At 44.2% G+C, this 15,264-nt stretch overlaps 1 protein-coding gene across 1 annotated transcript in view; it reads left to right on the forward strand.

The window, feature by feature from the left end:
* KALRN (kalirin RhoGEF kinase) overlaps positions 1-15,264 on the forward strand; it is a 786,138-nt gene that overhangs the window by 764,211 nt on the left and 6,663 nt on the right. Inside the window, exons 54-59 of the mRNA XM_075933149.2 lie at positions 1,351-1,472; positions 5,326-5,457; positions 9,348-9,512; positions 11,136-11,214; positions 12,456-12,656; positions 14,013-14,151. Coding sequence (XP_075789264.2) covers positions 1,351-1,472; positions 5,326-5,457; positions 9,348-9,512; positions 11,136-11,214; positions 12,456-12,656; positions 14,013-14,151 — 838 coding nt within the window. The remainder of the gene's footprint in view (positions 1-1,350; positions 1,473-5,325; positions 5,458-9,347; positions 9,513-11,135; positions 11,215-12,455; positions 12,657-14,012; positions 14,152-15,264) is intronic.

Consider the following 15,264-nt stretch of genomic DNA (forward strand, 5'->3'; position numbering starts at 1 on the left):
GATCACAACATTGAAGTTTTCTTTAAAAAAAAAAATCAGCACATCTGGTTCTGGTGCAGCTGTACCCTGGGAATGCACAGTCAGGGAAAATAAGAAATCAGAAGTCATTGTGCTCATTCATCAAAACACCCTGCCTGGTCAAGAGATTCCCCTGGAGACCATCAGTTTGTCAAGATTGCCCTTCCAATTCTCTAACTTGCCCTGCTTGCACATGCTTGGCAGATTCATTCCCGGTGGTACTTTGTGTGATAGTCGCATACAGGTGATGTGTTCACATCGGTGTTTTCCCTATATATTATTATTTTCTTTAGAATTTGGATGTGTCTTGTCTTGTTGCCTTGATTCTTTTTTGAACACCCTCCCATCGTGCTGTCAAACTCATGACTTCAGACCTAGTGTAACCTGGTGCCCATTTATTGGACCCAATGAAACAAGGTCACAAGTCTGAATTTGACCCAGTACAATGAAAAATATCCTTAGTCTGTATTTTTCTCCCTTTATCTCCCTTGACATCTTTTATCTGTGCTCATCGTACCCTCTAAGACAAGGCAGACAAAAGCCGGATGCCAAACAGCCAGATTCAGCCCTCCTCTGTCCCCAGCCCAGCAGGAGCCTCAGGCGGGCTCCTTGCCTCCCATGCCCCCACCCACATCTCAAAGCAGCAAGCTGCGGGGGCCATGTGCATCTCTGTGCATCACATGCTCGGGGGGTGGGAGGGAGGCCCTTCATGCGCTATCCCCACCCTCAGCCCAGTCTCGCAGCTCCCATTGGCTGGAAAATGGCCAATGGATGCTGGCTGGGCCTTGCTTGTGGCCCAATGGGTGCATGGTGCACAGAGACATTCATGGCCCTTGCAGCTGCATGTGGGGCGGTGGTATACAGGGAGAGTGCCCCACGGTCCCACTGGGCTGGTGGCCAGGAACTGCCTAAGGTAAGCGCCTTCCAGCCAGAGCCTGCACCTTGCACCTCACCCCCTCTTGCATCCCATCTGCCTGCCCCAGGTGACAAACCACCCCAAGTCATCATCCTCTGCCAGACCCTTCACCCCCTTCTGTGCCCCTCCCTCCTCCTGCAGCCATACTTGGACTCTGCACCCCCTTCTGCATCCCAGTTTCCTACACCAAGCTCCCTTCTGCATTCAGCCTCCATCCCAGAGCTCACATCTCCTCCATTATTATCATAGAGTGCAGCCCTTGACCACTTACAAATTCTTGGCATGCCCCCCCCATCAAAAATTATTGTTCACCCCATTCTAATACATCACCCTTGTTCCCGTAAGCTAAGAGAGAAGCCAGTGTAAGTATTAGCTAGGAAAGCAGCATTTTAACGTGGCATTTTTGACACCCATAGCGATTCTGGGGAAATCACCCTGAAGATCTGCAACCTGATGCCTCAGGATAGTGGTATTTACACTTGCGTGGCAACGAACGAACATGGAACAGCTTCAACTTCAGCTACAGTCAAAGTGCAAGGTACTGGATTTCGCTTTAGCTTTGTGTGCTTCAAAGGCTAAGTCTATACCAGGGCTGCTCAATTTTGGAAGCGCCCGGGGTCACAATGATACAGCACATGCTGAGGGCCACAAGTTAAATGTGGTTGTATATACATGCAAATATATGCAAATAGCTACTTTCAAACTCACAGGAATGAATGCAAAGATTAATGCAAGGCTACATAACACGCAGGCCCCATTTAAGTCAGTTCTGCTGATGTTAATAAAATAAAATATTTACCCAATTTCCACCCATACGACAGCACTTTTAATGAGCAATCACAGTCCAGGAATTTAACTACTAAAACGCATATCAACAGAAGACCAATATATTAACTACTTTTTTGTTTTGGCTCCTAACCACAGTCCGTGTATTGTGGCCAGCACCCCGGGCCACAATCAAATGTGTTGAGTAGCCCTGGTATACACTGTCAAGTTACAGCGCGGTATATCAGCCTCCAGCGCTGTAACTCCCGAGATACCACCACTGGCAAGGTACTTAGTGTGCACTAACTCTGCAGTTGCTGTGCTCCAGGCAAACCCTCTCGACAAGAAGTGTAGAGCTTGCTGCATAGTGGCTGCAGTGCTGAGGGGCGACATTGTGGACACATCCGTTGTTTGCTGTGTTGTGACTGGCCTCCAGAAATGGCCCATAATCCCTGCAGTGGCCTCTCTGCTCTTTGTGTTGAACTCAGCGGGCTGCCTTGCAGGCATGTACATACCCCCCTTTCAGAGCTCTGTTTTGCACAGCCTGTGTGCTGTGCTGATCTGATCCGGGACACTGAGCAAACCATTCAAATGGAATGCTTGTGTCTGTGTGTGAGGGAGAGAAAGAGAGAAGCAAATCTTAGCTCTAGATTTAGACGCCTTAACTTGAAGCACCAGCTTTTAAAATCTTGGCCTAACATACCTCATAATCCCGTAAACTTTACCCAATCTAACTGAGGCTTTGTCTACGCTACCAAGTTTTGTCGACAACTTATGCCAACACCCAAAAGTTGACAAAACACAAATCGCCAGATGGCAGTCATGCTTGCTCCATCTGTCAATAGATTATGTCCACACTGGGGGCACCATTATTGGCCATATGAGCAGTACACTGCGGATATGTATCCCACAGTGCAGTGTTGTAGGAAGGTAGTACTGATCACATCTTGGGATTCCCTAAGAGTTTTGCCATGGTCTCCGCAGCTGCTGGGAGCAGCATCATGAGTAGCTCTGTGAGCTCTCGGTGCTGAGGAATGTCAAAGCAGCACTGCAGCCTGTCCCCTTGTCCCTAGCAGGGCAGAACAGGAGCATTCCAATGATTTGCTCTTTGTCCGCCAAATGAAGCCACTCCACTCAGCTGTCAGATACTTGCTGGAGCTTTGAAAGGAGAGGGACGCATGCCTGCAGGACAGCAGAGATCAAAATACTGAGCACAGCCATCAGGACAGGCATTGTGGGATACTGGAGGAATCCAGTTCTGTTCAAAACAAACAGCCGTGTCTACACTGGCTCTCTGTTGACAATGGAGGGGAAAAGAAGATTCTCTAGCAAGGGTTGACGTTTGTCCCAAAACTGGACGTTTTTCCAAACAAAAGTCCCATTGCAGTGTGTCCGCTCACTGTTTTGTCGCCAAAAGGCACTTTTTGGTGACACAACTTGGTAGTGTCGACACAGCCTGAGAATGCTACATGCTAAAACCACAGCGTGCCGTGGGCCATTCTGTTGTCTTTTGAAATGTCCACCATTTCAAGGCCACCGATGCAAAGCCCAAGTGTGATTTACCTAAAAGGAGCTCTGAGGGTCACCCAGAAATTGAGTCCCCTCCAGGTTGCAAATTGTTAGCACAGATGCTCTATAGAGGCTCTATAAAGCAAGGGGGTATGAAGTTTGCAGGTTGTAAGTTTAGAGCTTTTCATCCCTTTGAAGGGAGAGGACAAGAATTTGGCAATTAGCCACCAGGTGGGAGCTCTCCACTTCGAGTAGTGGAGACTGATGTGTATCAGAGCAGCACTGAAAGATCTATGGAATTGTAGAGAGTCCCAGTGGGGAGCAGATTGCTAGTGACCTTCAGCTCCAACAAAGCGTATTTTAGAAATTAAAATGAGCTCTGCCTGCAGCAGTAACGGCTGCGGAGGTGAGATTTATCACCAACATTTAGGAAGTTGATTTGTTTGTTCTCACAATGGACCCTGTGGGTTTAATTTGTAAGACTTAAAAAAAATTAGTTAAACGAGCTGCTATTGTATTCTGGTCAGAGGTTAGCTACATGCATGGCAATCGCTGATCATCTCGTAATTCAGCAATTCGAATAAGTATTGAGAAGGAGGAGAATATTGACTCTCATTCTAGCTGAATGTCAGCTGTTCAAAGGTCACTATTCTGTGTGCTTGCCACACCAATGGCCCAATCCAAAATTCAGTTGAAACCACTGGAAGACTTTTAACTTGTGTGGGCTTTGGACCAGGCCTTGGGTTGCAGCTGAAACTAGCAGCAAGGGGCTAAATAGGCCAATGCATCCGCATTCTCCTCTTGCTGTTCTCCAGGGTAGCAGGGTGGGAGGGAGACTGTTGTGATGCATTCAGGCTTCAGATCAAAGCTGAGCACCAGCTGAGAGCAAGAAGAAACTCCCACCCATGCTGTAGTGCTGCACAACTGACTAAGCACATCATGGGCTATTCTCAAACTGTGGTCAGGACCGTAAAGTGGGCTCCAACCCCATTTTAACGGGGTTGCTGGGCTGATGTTGGACTGGTTAGGGCCCGGGGCCAAAGCCTGAGCCCCACCCCAGCCTACGATGAGTTCCCCCCTCCCTCCTGGGGTTGTGTTGTAATTTCTGTTGTCAGAAGGAGGTTGCAGTGGAATGAAGTTTGAGAAGCCTCTGGGCTAGAGGACACTGACCTTCCTCGAAAAACTTTTGTATAGGTCTGTGTTGGAAATGGGATCACTGACTGGATGGACCACTTCTGATACAGGTTCCTGGGCTTCCTCCAGTTACTGCCCAGACAACGCATGTTTCATGTATCTGCTCTAAGCAGTAACGTACCATGCAGAGCCATCCCATTCATAAGACACTTTGGGGCAACAGCCCTGGGGCTCAGGGCGGCCCATAGAACTAGCGGGGGACCTGGTGCCAGCAGGAGGGGCAGGCCCCCCTCTGCATTCACTAGCAGAGGTGGGAAGCAAAGCAACTAGGCACCACTCCACTCCCCTGGCTCCCAGTTGCCTTACTTGGGGGCAGGAGCTTGGGGAAGGGACAGAAATGCCACCACACAGAAACTATTAGTGGAAAGCAGCTGGGAGCCAGAAGGGTGGAGCAATTTGAAGCCCTGCCCGTTCCCCCAAGCCGCCTCCCCCTAGCAGTGCAACCTGGAGGATCAGCGGGAGATCTGGTACCAGCAGCAGAGATCAGGCGTACCCTGGCACTCACCAGCAGTGACAGCAGAAAGTAGAGCAACCCAGCTCCAACCCGCCACGTTGTTCCACTTCCTGCCACTGAGTGCAGGGCGTGGTTCCATCCTTCCCCCCAGGTCCCTCCTTCGAGCAATGTGGCTGGAAGCTACGTCGCTCTGCTGCCCACCACCGCTGCTGGAGAGTGGAGGAGTGGGCCCGATTCCTGCTGCTGGGTTCAGGCACCTGCTAATCCCTCAGCCCACATCGCTTGGGGGATGGCCTTGAGGGAAGGGGTGCAAAGGGAGGGGGGGCAGAGTGGAGGCAGAAGTGGGGGAAGTGATGGGAGCAGGGGTGGGGTCTGGTGTGAGGAAGGGCTTCAGGCCCCCCTACCTCCACCCCCAGGATTGGCCCTGGTACTAACAATAGCTGATATGCTCCTGGTTTTTCTTTTCAAGGTGTTCCAGCAGCCCCAAATCGTCCCATCGCTCAGGAAAGAAGCAGCACCTCAGTGATCCTTCGCTGGCTGCCCCCATCCAGTACAGGCAATTGCACCATTTCGGGCTACACCGTAGAGTACAGAGAAGAAGGTAGGGAAACACTAGCCTTTACGGCAGGGCATGAGGGAATGGGTGGAGGGGACCAACGGGAAGGGCAGAGCCTAGGGTTGTCCTGGGCCCTGCACCCCTCTAGGAATGGCCCTTGTTGTATAGATAGGACCTTGAGGCTCAGAGAGACCGACGGCCAGATTTTCAAAGGTATGTAGGCCTAGAAGGTTAGGTGTTTTGTAAACCCACTAAATGCCAAGCAGCATCTCTGGCTGCCTAAAAAATGTTTAACTCTGTCCCTAAGACACCAACCTAAGATCACACGGGAATTCCATGGGAGGGGAGTAGAACCCAGACCAGCCTCTCTCTCACTGCTGCATGCTTGGATGGGGGGGACTCTGACAGATGGGAGCAAAACCAAGAAGGTTAGTTCCCTGAGACTTCAGCAAATGGTCCCAGGCAGTTGGGAAGGATGTCATGGATGAAAGCATGAAAAGCACCAAAGAGATCAAGAAAGAAGAAAGAGAATGAGAGATCACTTAACTCTGAGGGGTGGCAAGATCTGCCCCATGCTGAATTGTAGAACAATGGCTGCTGTACAATTTTATATTTTAACTGAAAACCATTTTGTTTGGTTGGTTTTTTGGTTCTGAGTTTGAGGGACAGGAAGAAATGAGAGAGTGCCAGATGAGTATCAGGTGTTTATGCCTCAGATTCTTAGGGTATCCAGGCAAATTCCAGAGATGTTCAGAATATGCCAGAAAATGTAGTCCCTGAGGCATGCATGTAGCTCTAGATAAAATGGCTCAGATATTTAAGTATGAAGTGTATAGTTATTGAGCACTTGTAGTATCTGGAAGTGGAGGTACTGATGGCAATAGAAGTTGTTCTTGATGAAAGAACAGAACATTTGGCCCTCCAACTTTCTTTCAAAACAAAGAGGTACCCAGAGCTCCTATGCCTGTGGTTTTTTTCTTTCCTGCCCTGCAGAGGTCCTGAGAGACCCCAGAATTCTCAATTTTTTCCTCAGTTTTAAAATCTATATATTTTTTGGTATTATATACTCTCCTATGAGAACTGCAACTCAGTTACTGCAGTGTTGTGGTAACAGCCTTCTGGAAACGAATAAGCCTTAAAACAGAAGTGAAGGCTCTGTTTAATTTTTTTGTCATGAGTCTCAGGCTGATTATTGTTTTCCTTATATTCACTTGATGCTGAGGTTGGAGCTTTGTGATGATTTCAGCTATCATTTTAGAAGACAAAATGAAGTTTTTAGCCATTGTGGCTCTGGAAAAAGCTTCAAAATAAGACCTCAATGCACCATAAAGGCTCAAAAAACAGAAGGCAAATAAAAAGAATACCAAATCTATTATTTTTACATAATCTCGTGATTTTAAAGATAATCTCAAGAATTTCAGTGAGCCTGATTCATGATTTAACATTTCGGGGTGGCAGTACTGTGAAAATGACTTGAAAGTGTCAGTTTTACACCTTCAGTGAGGTAGCCAAGTTAGTCTATAACTGGAAAAACTTAAAAAACAATGAATAGTCTAGTAGCGTATCAAAGATTAGCAAAACATGTAGATGGTATCATGAGCTTTCGTGGGCAAAACCCACTTCTTCCTATGTCTGGAGAATTAAAAGTCCAGATCCAAGAATAAATAAGGGAAGGAGGGGGAAAAAGGGAGAAAAAAAGACAGTGAATAGATTGCTCAAGTTACAAAAGGCTGATAAGAACAATTAGCACCTCCATTGTTTGGTTGGTGGGTTAAGTTATTAGGATTTTCATTCTATTCTGATAACTTCATTTACAAGTTTAATTCTTAAGTTCCAACCCTTTCCTGTGTATTAGGCTTATGGAATTGGTCTGAAACAACAGGGTAACGTGGATATCCATTAATGAATGCCCGGGCAGATTACAGTGCCCTCCGACAGGTTTCTGTGTGTTGCCTTTTCGGATAGCTGATTTGCGTCCATTAATTCTTTCCCGTAGAGACTGTCCAGTTTGGCCAATATACATGGCAGTGGGGCACTGCTGGCATTTGATGCTGTAGATCTCATTAGTGGATGTGCAGTTAAATGAGCCCCTGTTGTAGTGGCTGATGTTGTTGGGTCCAGTGATGAAATTGCTTGTGTAGATGTCTGGGCAGAGTTGGCACCAGGGCTGATTGCAGGGATGGGTTCCTGGATGATTATGATGGAGATGTGTTACATGGTTACTGGAAAAATTTGTTTGAGGTTAGGGGACTGTCTGTAGGCGAGGACTGGCCTTTCCCCCAAGGCTTGAGAGTGAGGGGTCAGGATAAGTTGTAGATTGTTGATGATGTGTTGGAGGGGTTTAAGTTGTGGGCTGTAGGTGATGGCAGGAACACAGTACAATTAAATGATGGACAAATTTCTACCACCCTATACCAGAAACCTACCGACCACTATACTTACCCTCAATCCTCTAGCTTCCATCCCAGACACATTTCTCAATCTATTGTATACAGCCAAGCCCTAAAATACAACCAGATTTGCTCCAATCCCACAGAGACAAACACCTACAGGAGCTATACAGAGCATTATTAAAACTGAAATACCCACCCGGAGAAGTGAAAAAACAGATTGACAGAGCCGAAAGACTACCCAGACATGAACTACTTCAAGACAGGCTAAAAAAAGAAAACACCAGAATTCCACTTGTCATCACCTAGATGACAAGAAGGGCCCATGAGATCATCTAATCTGACTTCCTATGTATGACCAGGGTGGCCAAACATACTGAGCCTTGAGCCAGGTACTATAATCTTTAGAAGTTTGAGAGCTGCAAGACATAAACAACCTTTGACATGCATTTTTTTAATATTAACATTCTACTTACTCTATCATGGCTAATTATTGCTAGAGCTAGAGGCTTTGTGGGTCTCCATCCTGGTCGTAAGTCTTTGGAAATGTGGTTGTTGTCAAAGCAGTGCAGAGGGACTTGGTCAGATGTTGATTTGTAAGGACAGCATAATGTTTCTGTTTTTACAAATGTCATCATGGAGTTTCACAGCACTATGTTGTACCAAACATTGAAATGAGGTACACACTAGTCTTCTTGAGTTGAGGCTACTTCATTCCTGGCACTTCCTCCAAGAGCTCAAATTGCAGAATGATTTATGCATGAGCTTTAGAGTCTGGTCTTTCTAGAGTACTTGTAGTTCCATTTCTCCACTAGATATTTCTGTAACCATGGTTTTTGGGAATCAGACAGACGTCATTGATCACATCAGCCATGAACAGATTTACAACTGTGGTGTCCAACACACTAGCCACTAGCTACATGTGGCTATTTGGCCAGTTGAGTGTGGCTAATTGGTCTGAAAAATGTGGCTATTTGTCTGGTTGTGTGTGGCTAGTTCGCTATAACAGTAGCCACTCTAGTGGCTACAGCTTCAGAATTGGTTGGACACCACAGGTTTACAAGAGCGCAGGGTCCCAGCTTCTACAAGTCTTCACACCGGTCTGAAAGTCATCAGTCCTAGTAATTCACCTCTGTATGTTATGTTTATAAGATGCACATTGGATCTTTTACAGGTAGAAAAGGCAATATGCCATGCTTATTGCAAATACAGTATTGAAATCAACATATGCATTCATTGTCTCACATACACATGTCCTGGAGCTGGTGTTATAGTTATTATCATATAATTTGGGGGGGGGGGGGTGCGCGCTGAAGCATCCCCAGTAAGAGAATTCTCTGTACAAACATGCACACAATTCTCTTGCTAAGTATGCTTCATTAACACATTGATTTCTTTATGAATTGGTCTTATCATTCTGCTCTATAATCTATAAAAGGTGACTAATAGAGCTAGGTAGCTTTAAGAACTGGTATTCTACTTATGAACTAAATCAAACTATTTTCTTCAGCTAGCTAGCTCTCTCTCTCTCTCTCTCAAATTCAGGATCCCAGGTTTGGCAGCAGTCAGTGGCCTCCACTTTGGATACCTATCTCGTCATTGAAGATCTCGTTCCAGGCTGTCGGTATCAGTTCAGAGTCAGCGCCAGCAATCCCTGGGGAATTAGCTTACCTAGTGAGGCCTCAGAGTTTGTGAGCCTCCCTGAGTCTGGTGAGTACTTTGTGCCAAGGAAAAGGCCAGCTGATGAGCAAGAGACTGTAGTGAGTGTAACGAGAGTTCTTTGATTTCCATTCCAGAGCTGAGATTCAGGTGACAAATATCACAGAAAGCTAGATACTCCTCAGAGCAATCCTTCACCAAGTCCTAGCATCAACACAACCCCTTTCTCCCTAATAGGAAAAGGCATTTAGGTGGAGCCCATTCTTCCACCCCCATAACAGGATTCCCCTCCTATTTGCCTTGCCATCTTTCTTCTCTTGCACCATCTCCCTTCCCCATTCCACTTGCTATGTCTTGAAAAGTATCAGTCAACTGTAGGGCTTTGCAGTCCCAGCCAATAATCCTTTACACTTCTGTAAGGCATTTCATCTGAGGCTTTCACATCAGTTTACAAATAGCAATCCTCCCCGCACCTCTGACATGTGGCTAAGGCAGGATTATTAACATCATTTTACAGATAAGGAAACTAAGGTTATCTTGGTTTAAACAGTATTGAATGTATCTTTTCAAGTGATAAAACACTTTTTTAAATGGAGAGGCAGGATGGACTTGTCCAAGGTTACACAGAACCTTGACCACAAGTCATCTGATCCTTGGTGACTCAGTTTTCATCTGCGAGATGGGGATAATAAAACTTTTCATCTTCCATGTGCTGCTTTGTCTATTTAGATTGTAAGTTCTTCAGAGCTCTTACTATGTGCAGTGTGCACCATGGAGCTCTGGTTTTGTTGGTGGTTCTAGGCACTAACCATAAAATAAATAAAAAATGTTATCACTTCTTGCAATATAAAACAAGTTATCTTACTATGGCATTAGAAGTCTCTGGTTTTCACGCACTTAAATACGAGCTGTGGTATTTTGCTCCTACTCTACCCCCTGAGCCTGTCAATATGACAGCTCAGGATTTGAGGCAGATCCTGCACTCCCTGTCTTGCATCACTGTTCCCCAATGGCTCTTACCCAGACTGGGTAAGAATTTCGTCCCTAGCCTGTGTTTGGCAGAAGCTGAGAATGGGCAATAGGGGAGGGGTCACTTGATTTCCTAACCTGTTCATTCCCTCTGAGACCTGGCATTGGCCTCTTTTGGAAGACAGGATCCTGGGCTAGATGGATCTTTTAGTCTGACTCAATATGGCCCTTCTAGTCTCCAAGCTTTGAGAGCATATGCTCCAGCCAACCTGTCACATACATACCGCTGTTTTTAATGCACTGGTTCAAACTCCAGTCATGTGAATGTCTCCCTGGGCTGGTTGGCTCACTCCTAGCTGCAGTGTACGTGTACTGAGAGAGTTAGGTTCCCCAGGGTGTCTTTGTTACAGTGCAGACCCCTGCAGCCAGTGGAGCAGCCCAGAACTGGGAAGGCACCAATGTAACTTCAGGTCACCTTAGCTTTTCCTTCTCCTGGTCTGCTCCTTTTAAAGGCACAGCACAGAATGTCCCCCTGGAAGTTTTTTGCCTGGGGAAGAGAAATGAAAACGGGCTCTTCGTTGTTAATTTTTCCTTTAAGTTACTTGGGTTTTTTTAATGTGATATGATCATTAGAACATATTTTGTGTTACCTGGGAAATGTTCCATAACCTTGATCTTTCTTGAATATATTTTTTTTCTCCAAAGATACTGCTGCTGATGGTGCCACTGTTTCATGGAAAGAAAACTTTGACTTTGTTTATATGGAATTTCATGAGATTGGGAGGTAATATTAGCAGTGTAATAAAAAAAGAATGACCATGTGAAGCTTTCTAACCAGGATTTAGGTTGGGGGGAGGGTTTATATCTGTCAACTAAATGCAGTGTTTTTCTTATCTTTTCTAAAATGCCTTTTCTTTTAGGGTATTGTGCATGTAATGTCAGTATTAAATGTGTCTTTTTCAAGACCAATATAAGAATGTAATCTGAGTATAATTCAGAAATGAATGGCTGAATGTGAGCTATCCTGTTAGGTATGAAAAACTGTATCTGTCATTTGAAGTTTTAGCTAGGATCTACTCACTTCTCTAGTTTGGCTGGATTATTATGACATCAAAAATGCAGGACAATCTTGATGTACTTAATTCTCAGCACTCTACTAGAGTATTTTAAGTTTATGATTAAAGTTCATCATGCACTTAAGTGCATTATTGAATAGAGATGATTTGTTGAACTAGAGTCTAAATGGGTAAGGTAGAGTACTTTGTGTGAAGTCACCGTCTGGAGTTTGGCCAATATAGAAAGATAAGGGATCTACGACTAGACTATACACAATCTAAGAGATCTTATTTAGGTCAAGTGGTGGAGATCCGTGTTTCTGGGGTTAATAGGTTAGGGTTTTATCTTGCTCTGTAGGCCAATGTGCAATTCATCTAGTACCAGTCTGTGTTCAGTAATTCAGTGGATTCTCTAATTACTTTACTAATTACAAGATAAGAATATTTCACATTCTTTCACTGTGGAACACTTGTGATGGCTTTAGTGAAATCTCACCTGCTCTGTATAAGTGACTCACTATTCTTTGTCCTTCATAATCACTTAATCTTATATCTGAAACGAATAGGTGAAATTATTAAATATTGTTAATTAGTGGGGGGGATTATTTTTAGTTTCTTAAGAATGGACATTGCTTTTATTAAAATATTTGTGTGCTTATTTATTTAAAAGAAAAAATAGCAGCTTCAAATTGAACCATTGGGAGATCATTAGAAAACTGCACAATGACTTTACAAAGAGAAATGACACCATTTGTTATCTCTTTTAGCTCATCCCCAGTGCATCTAAACACCCAGGGTAAAGAACATAGTAGGTTCTTTGTAGGGAAAGGTTCTGAATAACGAGACAAATCTGGTTCCTTGTAAAATATTAATGTGCTGAATCAAATAACACTTTGAAAATCACTCTGTTATTGCACTGAAAAACAGACATGATTTATTCATGGATCGTCTTCATTATCATGTCTTCCAGGGGGCGATTCTCCATAGTAAAGAAATGTATTCACAAAGCCACCAGGAAGGACGTCGCTGTGAAATTCATTAGTAAAAAAATGAAAAAGAGAGAGCAGGCAGCACATGAAGCAGCTTTGTTACAGCACTTGCAACATCCTCAGTATATAACTATCCATGATACCTATGAGTCGCCCACATCTTATATCTTAGTTTTAGAGCTGTAAGTACCTCGTGGGTTCAGGATTTAAGGGAGGTTCTGGTTGAAATCCTGGCCTCTTGAAATCAGTGACAAAACTCCCATTGACTTAAGAAGTCTAGGATTATACTGGCTGCCCTACTTTTAGATTATAGTGCCATGTAGCGCATCCATTATGTACTCAATTTCTGTCTCTTTTGTATGGATTGAAGGAAACTAAGAATGACTGGGACAAATTCATATTTGATGTCATGCCACTGAAGATAGTGGGATTACACTATCCATGGCCTGTCCAAATATGTGTTCAAATATGTATCTGTCAAAGCTCACCCAATGCCTATATATTTATAAGAGACAAATGTAGTGCAGCAAGTACCCTGGCCCTGCAAAGGAAAGGTGACCCCTGGAGACAATATTGCTTAGTGGACAGAGCAATGATCTAAGACGCCAGAGACCTGAGTTTTAGTCCTGGCTCTGCCACTAGCTTGCTGGGTGACCTTAAGCAAGTCACTGCCTCCCTATGCCTCAGTTTCCCCACTGTCAGACAGAGGTAATGATACTGGTCTGCTTTGAAATGTAATAATTAAAAGAATGTGATATTATTATTAAAGCAAAATGCTACTTAGATAGAAGATGTCCCATGAAGTACACATGGGCTATTTGTGTATTTATCTACACAAATAAATATGCCTGAGTGGATATTTTAAAGAGTGTACATTTTCAAAAGGAAACCATTTTCATTTGAAATTTTCAGAAGTTTTACTCCGTTATCCATGAGATCTTCAAACAAAGGGTATGTCTACACTACCCCCCTAGTTCGAACGTGGACCGAGGCGTACAGATAGTTCGGATTAGGAAGCCTAATCCGAACTATCTAGTCCGTGCCGCGTGTAGCCGCGCAGCACGGGGTTCGCACTAGCCGGCTTTTAAAAATGGCGGCGCCGGCTTTATGCTAATGAAGCCCGGGAAATTCAAATCCCGGGCTTCATTAGCAAGTTCGGTATGCATACATTACCCCCCTAGTTCGAACTAGGGGGGTAGTGTAGACATACCCAAATAGACCATTCCAAATAAATAAGTGTATCTGTTTTCAGAGAAAACTGGCACCATATGTTGGATCAGTCTTTGAGCAAATTACAGTATTTGGAGGCTGCTTTAGATTTTTCAAAGACTGTTGATAAATTAATGGTTGAGGAAAAAAATCATGATGCCGTTTTCATGGCTTGCCATTATCTTTAGATATAATTAGCTACATACTGGAGCTTACATTTTAGTTTCCTTTGTTTTTAGGTCATTGCAGTTAGATTTTCAAATATCAGCTGTGCCTGGATGTTTCATGTGACTTTTTTTTTTCAAGCTGGGATTTTTATTTGTTTTTAGTATGGATGACGGCCAGCTCTTCGATTATCTTATGAATCATGATGAACTGATGGAGGAAAAAGTAGCTTTCTACATAAGAGACACAATGGAAGCCTTACAATATCTTCATAATTGCAGAGTGGCACATTTAGATATAAAGGTATGTGGAAAAGAGGGTGAAGCTCTTCATTGGTCAAACACAGAACATTTAGCAGACACAGTCTATGCCCTAACGAGTTTACAATCTAAACAGATGGGTACTACAGTTTAGATCTTAGAAGGTGGCCAGAAAGAAGTCTGATCACACTGTGGTGCAGGGTTTTTCTTCCTTGTAATACATAAGACATCACTTTTGTGTGTGATGGGTTTATACTGCAGGGCTTTGTAGCAGTGCCATGTTTAAAGGAGGGATTTGATGAGGAGAGCGGATGCCCGGCATGTGGAAAGAGTAAAACTGCTGTTGCAAAAAAGACAATAGTAGGAGAAGGATGCAAAGGGAGCAGTTGGAGGAGCAAAGTAGGAACTATGAAAATAAAAAAGCAAGAGGTACAGACAAGAGCTTTGAAAGTGTGGGAATGGAGCTTAAACTTGAAAGGGATAAGAGAGGAGCCAGAGAAGAGATTCAAGAAGGGGAATGACTTGGAAAGAGTGAAACAAGATTTTCCCAACTGCATTTTGGAGAATTAGGGAGACTCAGAAGTCTGTAGTGTCATTAACATGATCAAACCTTGTGTTAACACACATGGCAGGAGGTGGTATGCTGTCAGACTCTGACAGCATAATGTCCTGCATTCATTATTGTAATGTTTTACTTATTGGAATGCCAATAACTTTGATTGTAACTAGAATTTCACTGGGGATTGCCCTGCACCTGGGCTCTAGTTGTCCTACGTACCAGTTAAGGTTGTACTGGTTGGTTGTTTTTTTTGGGGGGGAGGGTTAGAGCAGATTTAAATGGAAATCAAAAATACTTACAAAGTAAGGGGCTAACCTGTCCTCTTACATGATTTGCTTTTCACATAGGGTGTGTCTAGATTACATGGCTCTGTCGACGGAGCCATGTAGATTAGGTTTCTAGACATAGAAAAATGAAGCAGCGATTTAAATAATCGCCACTTCATTTACATCAAAAACCTTATTCCATGAGGCATAACGGTGCGGTCAACAAGGGCTTCCCTTGTCGACCGTGGAGCGTCCAGACTACCGTGCTGTGCCACCAAACAGCTGATCGGCACAACGCGGCAGCCATTTTGATGTAAATGAAACGGTGATT

Source organism: Pelodiscus sinensis, chromosome 7, assembly GCF_052426305.1.
Source record: "Pelodiscus sinensis isolate ZL-2025 chromosome 7, ASM5242630v1, whole genome shotgun sequence".
NCBI lineage: Eukaryota > Metazoa > Chordata > Testudines > Trionychidae > Pelodiscus > Pelodiscus sinensis.